General features: G+C 39.3%; 1 protein-coding gene across 1 annotated transcript in view; it reads right to left on the reverse strand.

The window, feature by feature from the left end:
• The window catches only part of Ints8 (integrator complex subunit 8), a 50,460-nt gene that overhangs the window by 24,792 nt on the left and 9,504 nt on the right, over positions 1–16,164 (reverse strand). Inside the window, exons 6-14 of the mRNA XM_027403500.2 lie at positions 14,167–14,349; positions 13,755–13,862; positions 11,975–12,130; positions 9,560–9,660; positions 8,587–8,728; positions 5,604–5,674; positions 4,723–4,898; positions 3,118–3,251; positions 447–557 (exon numbers count right to left, since the gene is read on the reverse strand). Coding sequence (XP_027259301.1) covers positions 447–557; positions 3,118–3,251; positions 4,723–4,898; positions 5,604–5,674; positions 8,587–8,728; positions 9,560–9,660; positions 11,975–12,130; positions 13,755–13,862; positions 14,167–14,349 — 1,182 coding nt within the window. The remainder of the gene's footprint in view (positions 1–446; positions 558–3,117; positions 3,252–4,722; positions 4,899–5,603; positions 5,675–8,586; positions 8,729–9,559; positions 9,661–11,974; positions 12,131–13,754; positions 13,863–14,166; positions 14,350–16,164) is intronic.

A 16,164-nucleotide genomic window follows, 5' to 3' on the forward strand; every position in this document is an offset into this window, starting at 1 on the left:
TTGAAAATAAAAATCTTGTTTTCAAATCAGAAACAATCAGCTTTAATTCCTTTATCCTGAAATTATGAAACCAGGATTTTTGTTCTGATTAGAGAAGTGTGTGTTGCTTGCACAATTGTGTGTGTGTGGTGCATGTGCCATGTCATGTATGTGAGAGTCAAGAGGACAACTTCAGGTTGGTCTTCAACTTTCACCATGTGTGAGACAAGGTCTTTTTGTTGGCTAACAAAGCTAACTAGCCCTAGACTTGTAGAGTTTGTCTCTTCCTTCCAGCTTGCCCTAGCAGTACTATGATTAATTGCTTCTGCTACCATGTCTGACTTTATGTGAGTTCTGGGGATTTGAACTCAGATTCTCAAGCCCATGCACCAAGCAATTTATCCATTAAGCATCTCCATGACCAAAGAAGAAGTTTGAACAAGTGTTTCACAAACATTTTCACTCACCTTGACAGTACTGCAGTGTAAACCTTTGGCCATGAGAATGTAAACCAAATCTCTTGTTAAATTGTCCTTAATTCCGAGGATAACACCACTATATACAGAAGGTACTTCCCACTAAAAAACAAATAATTAAAATGCATAAGCACATATATAAAGGAAGGCAAATCTAGGTGAGACTCCCTCAAAGATCTTCAATTGCATTTAAAAAATAAATACTGCACCCTTAATCTCAAGAAGCTGAGGCAGGTGGACCTCAGTTAAAGGCCAGTCTGGTTTACAAAGCTAGTTCCAAGACAGCCAGAAATGTTACAGAGAAACTATAGCTCAAAAAGGAAACACAAATTAATACCAATAAATACCATAAATACCAAGAGAATTCAATTAATATTTAGAACAATTTCCACATCACTGCATTTGTGTATTTAAGCCTTATATAATTCCAGGCTTTTCCTAAGCAGTGTCACCAAGGGGAAAATGCAGTTAGAAATACTGCCAAAGGACTAGAGAGATGGTTCAGCTGTTAAAGACTAGGCTTACAAACAAAGCATCAAGAAGTATTGCCATATTATCTGAAGTTTTTCCTAAGATTAATTCTTTTACCCCATAAACTACAATCCACTGAAAGAGTACATTATGCATTTTTATGTTTACTACATTTTTGAGACAGGGTTTCAAACCCTGGATGCTCCTACCCCAGTTTCTTAGGTGCTAGGATTAGAGATATACACCTGTGTTTCCAGTTTGAATCGCTATTTTAAAAGTTATTTTCATGCAAGAAGATGTAGGGAGACATTGAAGCCCCGCCTCCTAGTAGCCCCTACAGGTGTGCCTGGCCACGCCCATGAGGGCGTGGTCGGGGGAGGGAGAAGATGACTTGGAGGCAATTCTAAGAGGCCAGGAACATGTGGATAGCTCTCTCTCTGGCCAGCTAGCTTGCAGCCTCTGGGCAAGAACTGGCTTGCATTTGGGCTGGTGTTTATCTAAATAAAGAAATCTTAGCATTACGGCCTACGGATCATCTTTGAATGGACGCAATAAGAAGGTTTTTTTTTGGGGCGGGGGGAGGACTGGAGAAATGGCTCAGTGGTTTAAGAGCACTGACTGCTCTTCCAGAGAAGCTGGGTTCAAATCCCAGCACCCACATGGCAGCTCACAACTGTCTATAACTTCAAGATCTGACACCCTCACACAGACATACATGCAGCCAAAACACTAATGCACATAAAATAATAGAAATAAATAAATTTTTTTTTTTTAAAAAAAGGTTATTTCCCCCAAAGAGTTACTTATAATGTATACAGTGTGCTGCCTGCATATATGCCTCCACACCAGTAGAGAGCACCAGATCTCAATACAGAAAGTTGGGAGCCACCATGTAGTTGCTGGGAATTGAACTCAGGACTTCTGGAAGAGCAGCCAGTGTTCTTAACCTCTGAGCCACCTCTCCAACCCTCAAGAAAGTTTGAATGAAAAAAAAAAATAGTCTTATGAAGAAGTTTTAGTGAATTGATTCCAAAGTGGAAGCTGTAGATTTTCAAGACAGTATTAAAAAGGAAAAACACTTTTTATTTTTTTTAAAGACAGGGTTGTTTTGAAAAAACAATCTACAGGAGCTGAAGAGATGGCTTAGCAGTTAAGAGCACTGGATGCTCTTCCAGAGGACCCGGGTTCAATTCCCAGGACCCACGAACATGGCAACACACAACTCTCTGAAACTCCAGTTCCAAGGGATCTGACACCATCATACAGATACGTATGCAGGCAAACCACCAATGCACATAAAGAAAAAGAAAAAGAAAAGAGAAAGAAACAACCCACATAGGTTGTCTAGGTAGTCCTGGCTGTCCTGAAACTCACTCTGTAGACCAGGCTGGCCCGTAACTCAAGAGATTCACCTGCTTCTACCTCCGGAGTGCTGGGAGTAAGGTGTGCACCACCACACCTGGCAGAAGTAAAAACACTTAACAAGAGATCAAGTAAGTCAAACTTTCAGCATGGTTAGGGAGGGACTCACAAAACCTTCCCACCCAAAGCTGAGGAACTATTGGTAATTGCTAGGCTTCTAGGGCAGGCAGAGTTTCTTCAGGCCCATCCTCCAGTACATGGCCCCAAACCCATGCATGTATGAGCAGCTTAGTTGAGTTCAAGGGGCTATAAAAAGAACAAAAAAAACAAAGTGTGGAGAGGGTTGTGGGTGGAGGTCCAGGAGTAGTGGGAGTTATATGATCAAAAACCATGGCATTCATGCATGAAATCAAAAAATAGTAAAAAAAAAAAATAAAAATACAAAGGTTGGAGGTATAACTCAGTGGCCTAGTACTTGCCAAGAGTGAGTGAAGCCTTGGGTTCAATTCTCGGAACCAGAAACAAAAAAGACAAGAACAAAAGCCTTGAACCCTATAAAGGTAGTATAAATAATCACATTTTACCTATATTTATAGCCATATTTAAAATGCATGGAGGTGCTCAGACAACAAATGTAATACAAACTCAATGTTCATGTTACTGAATTTGTGTGTGTTTTCCTTTTCTCCTTCCATTGCAAATGTTAAAGGTACAATTGTGGTCATATGAAAGTCTATTAAAGGGGTCCTTATTATTTAAAAAAAAGTGAAAGAACAGCCTTTACAGTATAAAACAAAGAAATTCATACCTATTCTTAACAGTTTCTTACCTTATTGGACACAGTCCAAAATTGTCGATCTGAAGTCATACCGTGTAATTCAATTAAAATCTGTCTGATCCGCCAGGGATCCACTGATAATATAAGCTGATGTTCCAACTGGCCAATGTTGACACTTGCTGAAGCTAAGGAGGAAAGCTTCATTTTAGCTAATGATTAAACTCAGAGTCAAATGTAAAATTTTAAGGATTATACAACTGAGAGAAATGGCATATTTGAAATGTCTTAAGTTAAAAGTAGAAATCATTTTGAGAATGGAATTATTTTATGTGAATCAAATTATGTTCTAACTTTATTCCCACAAAGAAAACCTACCACAACTTGTATGTACTTAGTAAAGTGAATGCATCTTTAAAAATACACAATAAAGGGGCTGCATAGATGGCTCAGAGGTTAAGAGCACTGGCTGCTCTTCTCAAGGTCCTGAGTTTAGTTCCCAGCAACCACATGATGGCTAACAACCATCTGTAATGAGATCTGGTGCCCTTTTCTGGCCTGCAGGGATACATGCAGACAGAACACTGTATACGATAAATAAATACATATTTTTAAAAAATACACAGTAGAAATGTAACAGTCAAAGCAATTAATTGGCTCTCAGGATTTGCAGAGCATATGGGAAAAACCAATATTAACAGATTCTCCCCTGTGAATATGTGTTAATAAAAGTGTGTTGGAATAAATCTTTACTGGCAAATACTGAAGAAGTGTGTGTTTTTCTTCATCAAATTTTTACATTTATTTATTGTGTGTGTGTGTGCCCACATGCCACAGCATATATGTGGAGGTCAAAAGACAAGCTTCAAGAGATGGTTCTCTCCTGCTACCATGGAGGTTCCAGGACCTGAACATGGGTCATCAGGCTTGGTGGCAGGTACAATCTATAAGCCCAGATGTATATTTTTTAAGGAGAAAAGAGAAAGAGGATTCCCATCCTCTTACTGCAGAAAAATACAAAAACAACCCAAATGATGACTTAAACTCTAATTTTTCAGCTTAGTTACCAGGCTTCAATAATACATGCCTGGCACTTTTTTGTGTTAATACCATTCTTTATACTGAACATTCAGACAGTTGAAATCCAAAGAGGATCAAGACAGCTAAAAATTTTGCGTTTGATAAACCAAGTAAATGACTAACAACCTGTGTGGTTTTAGGCTGTTTCTTATTTTGTATACATATTGATAAGGTCGAAAATGGGAGAAAAGTCAAATAAGATAAAAATGACAACACTCTCAACATTAAATGCTTAACCAGCAGTTGACAGCACAGCCATACTGGCTGACAATCACAATTCCTTTTGGTCCTAGCATCCCTTGCCAACCTCACTCCATTCATACTTTTACTCTCAAGAACACAATAGTAGTAGTGTCTGTCTGGGTCTATCCCCAGCTAAACCCTTTTTATGAACTATGCCCAAATTTCTATCAGCCTCTGGCTCAGAGGCTGCTCACATAGAAATCTGACCACAGCAGAGAGATTAAGTTTCCATTAATTACTCACACAAACACCAACTGAAATAACAAGAAAGCCTTAGGAATATCTTAGTATTAACTTGAACAGGGGCAAAATGTGAGCAGGCAGAATAGGACTAACCTGGGATATCATAAAAAGAAGTCACGGGCTTAATGCACAGATTGACTCTGGGAGACCTCTTCCTCATCTGATCGACAAGAAGCTTTCGTTCTTCATCTTTCAACAATGTAATGAAAAGCTCGTGTGAAGAAATCATGAAGACATACTGTAGGTCTTCTAACCCCAGACATACATTCCTAAAGCAATGAGAAACATTTAAAAGAGTGCAAACTTTTGCTTGGGAAAAACATTCCTACCAACCAATTATTATTCATAATCCACTTTAAAGAGCCATCATTTTGGACATTATTTAACAAGATAGGCACAGCAGAGGACACCTATAATCTCAGCATTTGGGGCCAACTGGAAGTACATGGTGAGCCCTAGTCTCATATAAATAAATGGGGTGAGGGTACCCCCACCAGTAGAGGACTTGCCCAGCATGTGCAAATCCTGGGTTTGATCTCCAGTATCACACTTCCAGCAAGGCATGATAGTAGCACACATATTCAATCTCAGCAGTCAGGACTCGAGGTCACAGGATTATGAGTTTCAGGATAACTGCATATTCACAGCAAAATCCTATCTAAAAAATTAAAAGCTGGGGCAGGGGAGAGAGAGGTACAAGGAGAACAGTATAGCTTATAGGGTTAAAATACTTGCTGCTAAGCCAATATTAATTCCCAGAGCCCACATTATACAAGGAAAGAACAGAACCCTTTATTCTGTCCACTTACAGCCACACATACCCTGGCATGTGCTCATACAGAGACAGACAAATGTACACACACATAAAATTTAAAAAAGAAAGAAAGAAAGAAAGAAAGAAAGAAAGAAAGAAAGAGACACTTTCCTCATGAAACTAAGTTCCAGGTTTAAAAAAAAAAGAAAAAGGTACTTACTTTAGAAAAGCAGCCATGTTGCCCTTCAAAGAGTCTGAAGCTTTTTCTACATTTATTGATCTTGAACATACCTAGGAATTTGAACAATTTTCATTTGAATATGGATCTCAGTTTAAAAATTTGAAATTTACATTTCTCTGATGCCTGCAGAGGCCAGAAGGCAGTGCTGGGTGGAGGCCCTGGAACTGGAGTTACAGATAGTGGTGAGCAGCCAAGTAGGTGCTGGTCCTCCTCTGAAGAGCAGCCTGTGTTCTTAACCACCAAGCCAGCTCTCCAGTGCTCCAAACAACCGAACTTTTATGTTTCAATCACTGTTGTGTTTTTTTTTAAAAAAAGGCCCCAAAAGGAGTGACATTATAAGGAGGTGTGGTTTTGTTGGAGTAGGTGTGACCTTGTTTAAGAAAATGTTGTCACTGTGGAGGCAGGCTTTGAGGTCTCATACATGCTCAAGCCAGACTCAGTGAGAAAGACTACTTCCTGTTGCCTGGGGGTCAAGGTACAGGACTCTCGTCTCTAGCAGCTGCAACATGTTTGCCTGTACTCCACCATGAAGATAAAAGACTAAACCTCTAAAAATATAAGACACCCCAATTAAATGCTTTCCTTTATAAAAGTTGCCGTGATCATGGGGTCTCTTCACAGCAACAGAAATCCTAATTAACGCAATCACCCACCACTGATTTAGTTAAATAACTTAAGACAAAAGTCAAGATAAGAATATACTAAAGAGGGGACTGTCTCAAACACCCCACCACCAAAAAACGAGTAACTTGGCACATTAAGTTCCTATTATAGCCGGGTGTTGGTGGCATACACCTTTAATCCCAGCACTCGGGAGGCAGAGGCAGGTGGATCTCTGTGAGTTCGAGACCAGCCTGGTCTACAAGAGCTAGTTCCAGGACAGCCTCCAAAGCCACAGAGAAACCCTGTCTCAAAAAAACAAAAAATAAGTTCCTATTATAGGAAACAAGACTTGCCTTCTACTAAGTTTCCAAAATTCCTCTTACACATAAAAGGGGAAAATATGGACAAACACCATCAAAGAGGTAGAAGTCTAAACACCTATGACAGCAGACTAGCTAGACTGAGAAATTTCAATAAAGTTAGAATGCCTTTTTAGGTGTCTTTTATTTTTAATTGTAAAATGTGCCCATTTTTGTTTTCCTTCTCCATTCTCCTCCTCCCCCTCCCTCCCTCCCTCCCTCCCTCCTCCTCCCTCCCTCCCTCCCTCCCTTCCTCCCTCTCTGTCTTTTTTGTTTGTTTTTGAGACAGGTTCCTGTATATTCCAGGTGGTCTCCCAGCTGTCAATGACCTTGAACTTCTCATTCTCCTGCAGGTATCTCAGGATTGGAATGGTATATAACCACAATCACTATGCTAATAGGGATGAACCTGGGCTTTTAGGCATGCTAGACAAGCATTCTACGAACAGAGCTACATCTCCACTCTGGTAAGGAACGCTTTTCAGAGATTAGCAAAGATGTTGGATACAAAAATGTATAAAGTTCATTATGCCTGTAATCAACACATCAAGTCTACACCAAAAAATATTTAAAGCCAGACAAGGTAGCACATGCCTATAATCCCAGCACTTAGAAAGTCAAGTCTGATGCCACCCCAGGCCAAGCAGCCAGCCTTTATCACAAAACAAAACAATTAAAACTCAGAAATTGCTCAACAGTTACTCTGAAAATCTGAGGGACCAAAACTCAGATTCCAACACTCGCACAAGGCCAGTGAACCCAGCTCCAAAGGCTAAGAGACAGGAGGACCCCTGGGCCCTACTGCATTCCACCAAAGTGGGGAAAACACAAGGATCAGCAACGAAACCATGACTCAAAAGATTAGGTGGACAGTGGATGAAGAGGACACTTTATACCCTCTTCTGGCCTCTGAGCTCATTCATACACAGGTATATACAGCTACGTGCATATGCTCATCTAGACACCTAAGTAATTAAAAGTGAATCTTTAGGTCTGGCAAGATGGCTCAACAGCTAAGGGAGCTTGACAAAGCATGATAATCTTTGAGTTCCAAACTTGACAAGTTATCCTCTGATCTCCTACTTCTGTGCTATTGTATACACACACATATATACATGCAATAAACAAGGTATAGGCCTTGGGTGGCAGAGGCAAGTGGAGCTCTGTAAATTTGAGGCCAGCCTGGTCTATACAGAGGACTCTGTCTCAATAAATACGTTTATTTATTGTCTCAATAAATAAGGATTTTTCTCTTTTTAAAAAAAGCAGGCCAGGCGGTGGTGGTGGTGCACGTCTTTAGTCCCAGCACTTGGGAGGGAGAGGCAGGTGGATCTACAAGAGCTACAAGAGGCTGTTCCAGGACAGCCTCCAAAGCCACAGAGAAAAAATAAGACATTTTTAAAAAAGGCAAAGCCTTAGGGTGCAGCAGAGGAGAAAAGGAAAGACCAAGAACGACACAAGCAGAGAATACAAAAGGAACAAGGAGGAGGAGGAGAAAAGAGCTGTCTCAAGATGAAACAGAACAAAATGTTGATGGCATATGCCTACCTCACCAATGGGAGGTTGCTGGCAGAAGAACAGACAGCAAGATCCAGTCTTTTAAAACAAAGGGGGGGGGGGGTTAGAGGAAGAGTAGGAGGTGGAAGGGAAAGAAAAATGAGGGAAGAGTGGGGAGGGGAGAGAGAGGGGAGGAAAGGAAATGGAGGGGAAGGAAGAGGGAGAGAAGAGGAAGAGAAGGCAGAGAAAGAAGAGGAGGGGGAGGAGAAAGCAGGAAGAAGGAGAGGAAAATGAGGAGAAAGAAAAAGGGGTAGGAAGGCAGAGGAGGGAGAAGAGAAGGAGGGGAAGAGGAAGAAGAATGAAGGGGAGGAGGGGAGGAGAAGCAGCTTCTGCTGCTCAGTTTGTTAATACTGTCAACTCTATGCTGCAGAGAAAAAAGGCAGAAGGCAGAGCAGACAGCCACCGGTAAACATAAAGCTATTACCACAGGGGAAATGCCTTACCTCAAGGAGAAAGTCTATTTTTTCTTTGTTTGGTCTAAGAAACAGCTGGTTAAACTGGACACTAATTGTTCTTCCTTCCAGAATATCACGTACTGTGTTGCAGACACACACTTTAAAACAGATTTCATCTAGAGCTTCATTTCTACAGAACACAGAAGTAGAAACAAGAGTGTTCTTTTTATTATAAAATGGGATGAGTAGCACAAAACAAAATTTAAAAGGATGGAGCCATTTCTTCTTGAGAATAATATTTTAGAATCTTTACATACGCTACTAAATATCACATACTAACTCAAAAAATGTACCAAAAGAATAATTTAATTCTAAATATTAAGTATAAGAACAGAATTATGCTCCAAATAACTTTCTCATTTCAAACACTTTAAAAAGAAACCAGGAGGGGCTGGAAAGACAGCTCAGCAGTTAAGAGTATTGACTGCTCTTCTAGAGGCCCCAGATTTAACCCCCAGCACCCACATGGCAGTTCACAACTGTCTATAACTCCAGTTCCATGGGATCTGACACTCTCACACAGATACACATTCAGGAAAACACCAATGCACATAAAATAAAAATAAATTATTAAAAAGGAAGAAAAAGGAAAAAGAAACTAGGAGAAAGAATTTTAAAATGTCTCCACTGGGGCTAACAGGCTGGCTCAGTGACTAAGAGAAGACATGGGTTTGATGTCACCTCACAACTGTTCTTAGTTCCAGTTCCAGAGGATCCAACACCCTCTTCTGGCCTCTGAGGGCACAAGACATGCACAAGGTGCACAGACATCCAAGCAAGGAAAACACCCATATACATAAAAACAAGTAATTTTTTAAAATGTCTCCATGACCACATTAGTGTTCCTTATATCAAAAGTGAAAAGAATGTCAATGATTGACAGGTAATTTGCAAATGTGATTGGTAACTCACAAAGCACTTGTTCTATTACTCAAAGATCAAAACTAATTTTTCAACTTACCCTTGCTGAGCTTTTTGAAAAAGCTCCCTTAATACTGACTGCCGGAACTGAACAGGTAAAGTGAAGGTTAGGTTATCTTCAATGAAAATCTGCACTACCTCCTAAAACAAAGACATAAAATTACATCCAAGTAAATAACCAAGACAGTTCTTTTAAGACACACTTCCTACAGGGTAGGGATGTAGCTCAGTTGGCAGAAAGCTTGCTTGCCTGGCATCGACAAAGCCCTGGCTCAGTGTCCAGCACTACATAAAACTGGAGATGGTGGTACATGCCTGTAATCTTAGCAATGGGGAGTAGAGGCAGGAAAATCAGAAGTTCAATGTTATTCTATGCTATATATTGAGTTATAGAAAATTATAAAAATCTTATTGGAAAAGTATTTTCTTTCAAAAATTCTAAAATTAGATTAAGAACCAAAATAATTTCCCTTTTCAAAGTTAAAGACTATGGACCGCAAGTGAGAAGAGAAACAAATTAATGAAGCTTTGCCTCTAACTAGAAACAAAACAAAAACTACATCAAACACGAGCCAAGAGTGCTATCATACGTAACTGAGCACTTGGGAGGTTGAGGCAAAGGCCTGCCTGGACTACACAAGCAAAAGTCCATCTCAATAAGTAAGAGAAGCGAACGAAAAACCTAAATACAAGATCTGAAAAACACAAAATATTTATATATGCAACTGCCAATACAACCACCCTTCCCCTTCTTAGCTACCCAGTATAGCTATGTTCCTGATGCACTGTACGGATGCTACACACATTCAGAGTAACATGCTTGTCTAAGAAGAACACTCTGAAGGTCTTATTTGCACAGACTTTATCACATGAGGGAAGGAGTTTTGAAACAGGCTTTTAATATGTAGCCCTGGAAGCCGGGCATTGGTGGCGCACGCCTTTAATCCCATCATAAAAATTATTTTTGTTGCTACTTCATAACTGTAATTTTACTACTGTTATCAATCATAATGTAAATATCTTTTTTTTCTGTTTTTTTTTTTTTTTTTTTTTTTTTTTTTGGTTTTTCAAGACAGGCTTTCTCTGTGGCTTTGGAGGCTGTCCCGGAACTAGCTTTTGTAGACCAGGCTAGTCTCGAACTCACAGAGATCTGCCTGCCTCTGCCTCCCAAGTGCTGGGACTAAAGGCATGTGCCACCAATAATGTAAATATCTGATATGCAGGATATCTGATATGCGACTTCTGTGAAAGGGTTGTTTACCTCCCAAAGGAGTTGAAACCCATAGGTTGAGAACCACAGCTCTAACGGATCCTAACTCTCTATAAGCCTGTATTACTGAGATGTAACTGAAAGATATCTAAACTTTAATTCACTAGTACCTATCATTCATCTTCAAAAAAAATTTAATTTTCTCCCCTAGACAAAGCAGTATTTAAAAAAGTTGTAATCTTCCTCTTCATGTATTTTTGGATGGATGAAGAAATCACACTTCAAATGAAGTTAGTGAATTATAAATCTGGGCTAAAAACTCAGTTGAGTGCCGGGCAGTGGTGGCGCACACCTTTAATGCCAACACTTTGATCCCAGGAGGCAGAGACAAGCAGATCTTGGGAGTTCAAGGCCAGCCTGGTCTCTAAAGCTAGTTCCAGGACAGTCAGAGCTGTTAGACAAAAACCTGTCTCGAAAAACAAAACAAAGGAACAAAAAACTGAAGAAAGTTAAGCTTAACCTTTTCATTTTTCCTGTTCTGAGCTAAATAACATAAAGGCAATGTTCAGATGAAAACATTCTCAAAATGACTTCCCCACCACAAACTCTCATTACTGAAGACTTTCATTATAAGCACAAAAAAGCACAGATGTGGTGGCATATGCCTTTATTCCCAGACCACCCTGGTCTATATAAGTTCCAGGACAGCCAGAGCAGTATAACAAAAGAGACCCTGACTCAAAACAAACAAAAAAATTAAAGGACGAGTGCGTAGACAAGATGCTAATTATAGCCTGAGACAATGGGCAGGCTCACTGACAAAGGGAGTGTGTTAAAGAATATCCATCCCACCAAACCATTCTGTTCTTCCCGTCCAAGGCTGAGATGGTAGATGAGCTGTGCTAAAACAGAAAGAAGACCTCAGGTTCCATAGTAAAGCTCTCTCTCTACCTGTGATTTTAAAGCCTGGCTTTCTGATTTGGACAGTTCTTACAGTTTCCTGGGCAAGCTTTTGTCAGTAACAGTAAATACATATATGACTAATTTTAATGTCTCACCCAAGACACATGTTAATCTGAAAAAATGAGGTAATAATATTAAGGGTTACATTACTGTTTAGTCCTGGCTGACATTGTAAGTAACTAGCTCCAAATTACAGAGCTGGCAAATAGTGGTAGCATGATTTGAACTCAGTTTGTTTCTAAAACTTTTCAAGTACACCTCTATAATCCTACCTCATCTTACCTGATAGCTGCCAGATCGTAAACAAATGTGGACCTGACTATATGGAGTCAACTGCTGAGAGTTATTATCAGAAGAAGGTACAAGAACATCACAGGCTTGACAGTAGCCGGCTAGCCGCTTCTCATCTATGGTACAATGAAGAGATAATGAACCTATCTGTAAAGTAAGAGTTATACATCATTATCCGTTAATGAGATACACATAACAGACCAGTACTCCTTAGTGCATCTAACAGTACGAGAAAACTACAATGAAAATTTCAAAACTGAAGGAACCACAAATGATGACAAAGTTAAATGTTTTCAGAAGAGATCAGCAAAACATACTTCAATGACCAAATGCAATCTGTGATCTGCTTTTGCTTGTCCCTTGGGCAAAAACATTTTTTTAGGGTTGAACAAAACACCCAACACAGACTGAATGTGATCCATAAAAATCTAAGCTATTTAATTATTCCACCCTTTACTTATTTATTTATCACCACTCAGGAGTTATGACAAAGAAGGCATTAATGGTGAGTTGCAACTTACAGCAAACCTACACACCATAAAATCCATACATAAGGCAGATTTAAAAGATGGTTAAAAAGAACAATTTTTTCTCAAATAATATTAGAAATGTTACTAACAAAAACAACTCTAAAGATACTTTTAGATAAAATTTTAAATAATTATACATAAAATCAACAAGATTAGCAATTTCTAATAGCTCTAGATAGAGTAAGCCTAGGGCTAGAGAGGCAGTCCATGGCGGAACAGCTGCCTACCAAACTGAAAATGGGATCAAGCCCTAGTACTACAAAAGTGAATGAACAAAGAATAAATTAAGCTTTGAGGGTATCTGACTGATTTTTCTAGTGAGAAAAGAAAATTAAAATAATTTTTCAGATTCTTAGATTTAAAAAACCAGTTACACACTTTTAAATATTCAATCATCATCTAAGGCTGGAGAGACAGCTCACACTGAGGACCTGAGTTTGGTTCCCAGTGCCCACATTGGGTGGCTCTTAGCCATCTATAATCACAGCTCCAGGGGTCCAAACACTATCGGCTGGCTGGCCTCCAGGTGAACAAGTCCTCATGTGTATAGACCCAATTCCAGACAGAAACAAGCCAGAATTGAAAATATAAGTCGTTCTATTGAAAATGTAATCATCGGAATCATGAAAGAAGCTAGTTCTATAGAGCAGGCTGGCTCTGCCTCCTGAGGGCTGAACTAGAGGTGTGCACACCACATATGGCTAGCACTCTACTTCTTCACACTGGACACAAGATGAACAGCTGCATCAAGTCCCCACTGCCTTGACTCCCTGCCATGAAGAACCTCAAACTATGATCCAAAATAAACTGTATCTTGTAAGTTCCTTTTGGATATGTTATCACAGCAACAGGAAAAGAAACTAAGATAACAAGGAAATAATCCACATTTTTAAAAGCTCGTTTGAACGATTTCTTTTTAACTTTCCAAATTTTCTGCAATGGTCACATTCGTTTGTTGGTGCTGGGATTGAACCACAGGATTTGTGCATGCAAAGAACACATTCTACCATGAAGTCATCCCACCAAACTTGATTTGGTGCCATATATTTACTCATCCCAGCACTAGGGCCAGCCTTGTCTACACTGTATCAGGCAAAACAGAGACACACAGTGAAATTGTCTTAAAAACCAAACAAGTTACACTCTAGTACGAACACAGCTTTTCCTTAGAAAACTTAAAGCCAAAAACCCTACAGGTCTTTAAGGGACCTGTATTATGTATTGGTTATGACTGTACTTACCTCTGCAATTAGTTCTTTAGTCCTAAAAAACTTCTCTCTGGCATTTTCATAGACAGCTGAATTTGTAGAGCCTTGCTGGAAGTACACTGCACCTAAATCATAACACACCTGAAATAACCAAACAAAACACCAAATTGCTTAGCAGTTTTTATATAGATTATATATGGTAGAATATGCCAATCACCCCAGCACTGAGGAAGCTGATGCAAGAGAGTCACAAGTTCAAGGCAAGTCCTGATCAAAAGAAAAGCAAGTTCCAGGCCAACCCTTTATATTAATGAACATGTTTCTTTCATTCTTTTTTTTTTTAAAAAGGAACTCTAATCTAAATCACAGAAACAAAGGTAAAAATACATCTAACTAAAACATCAAGGTCTTACATGCAATTTCCAATAAATAATGAAGGAAATACCTGGCATTGCATCTCTTCAGTTTTGATTTTCAACCCGGCTGTAGAAGTGTCAGTTTCACCATTCACCATGCCTGGTTCCATTGCCAGTAAGTCTAGAGTTCTCATAGTGTGAACATACAGATCCTTGTTTAGTTTCAAGGCTGCTTCCAGGACCAAAATAGAATCACCAGCTTGTTCTTTTAGCTACAAAATTCAATAAACAAATGAAAATGCAACAACAGAAATTGATTATGATAACCAAAAAAATTTTACAGAATACTTAGTAGTTTCATATGCTAAAATAGGAGACATTTCAACAGGAACAATTATTTGTTGTGTTAAGAATCTTAAATATTAAAATATAGAGTATGTTCCTTTGTAAAGTTAGAAACAAAATATAGGAAAAATTTGCACTATTTCACTTTAATTTATGCAATGGATATTTGTATACTTCACTGTGAAAAGTCATGTTACTAGACACTACATAAGGACAATAAACGACACAGGCTTTTTCTTCTCTATTCAAAATATTACAAACCCTCCTGTATATTTGTTTCACATGGGTAGGATTTTTTTCTTTTATCTCAGTTCTCCATACTTACAGCTAACCTTCTTCAGAATACTGTAGGTGTTACATACTTACAGAGATCATATATAATTTATAGGTAATCTCCCATTTCTTTTATATTGAGAAGATTAAAAAATAAATATGGGTGCTGGAGAGCTGGCTGAGCAGTTAAAAGCATGTATTACTCTTCCAGTGGACTTCGAGTTTAAGTCCCAGAACCTACATATGGGGGCATACAACCACCTGTAACTTCAGCTCCATGGGAATCTGACACCTCTGGCTTCTTGCAGACAATTGCACTCGTGCACACACAGACACAGACAGACAGACATACACACACAAACAAATGAAAAATAATAAAAATGTAAGAATCATAAAAAAAAACCCTATGGGGTAACATAGGCACAGCACTGCCTAGCATGAGTAGGCCTTGGGCTACATCCCAGCAAACACATTAGAGATATGCTATAATTTTCTGACAGTATTCTGTTTTTCAAAGAAACTGCTGTGAATTTTTTTTTTTTTTTTTTTTTTTTTTTTTTTTGGTTTTTCGAGACAAGGTTTCTCTGTGTAGCTTTGGAGCCTATCCTGTCACTCTCTCTGGAGACCAGGCTGGCCTCAAACTCAGAGATCCACCTGCCTCTGCCTCCCGAGTGCTGGGATTAAAGGCGTGCGCCACCAACGCCCAGCTGTGAATTTTTTAATTATGTATTATTTTAAATCCAGGGCCATTTCCCCTCACTCTTCTTCTAGTCCCTGCCCCTGTGCAATGAATTTTTAATAAACACAAAGAGTATAATAATATCACCTAAAAATCAACTTTTAGATTTTCTTAGTTTCTTCTATTTTTAACAGGCTCTCCAGCCCGGGTTGGCCTTCTTAAGTAGTTGAGGGTGAACTTGAAATTTTGATTCTCATGATTTTACCTCCCCAGTGCAAGACTTATACCACTACCAGTTTATGCAGTTGCAGGGATCAAACCCAGGCTTTGTGCAGGCCACTCTATCAACTTACCTATATCCCCAGCCCTATTTTGTTGACAAGGTCTCATGTAGCCCAGGGTAGCCTCAAACCTGCTACATACTTGAAGATGACCTTGAATTCCAGATCTTCAGCCCTCCACCTCCACTCAGTGTACATAACCATACTTGGCTCTGTATGTATGACTGTCAATGCCAAGAGGTGATGTTGGAATCTCTCTCAATTATTCTTCATCTTAGTTTCTGATGATGAGTCAATCACTAAAACTAGAGCTCACAAGCCCTGGTAGATAAACTGGCCAGTACAGTAAGGCCCAGGAATCCTTCTGTCTCCATTTCTCCAGTGGTGGGGTTATAGGCAAGCACACTGATTCATCTGGATTTTATATGGGTGCTAAGGACCACACTCAAGTTCTTTGCTTAAATAGCAAGCACTTTACCAACTAAGCCACCCCATCTCCCAGTCCCACT

The sequence above is a fragment of the Cricetulus griseus genome, chromosome 2 (assembly GCF_003668045.3).
Source record: "Cricetulus griseus strain 17A/GY chromosome 2, alternate assembly CriGri-PICRH-1.0, whole genome shotgun sequence".
NCBI lineage: Eukaryota > Metazoa > Chordata > Mammalia > Rodentia > Cricetidae > Cricetulus > Cricetulus griseus.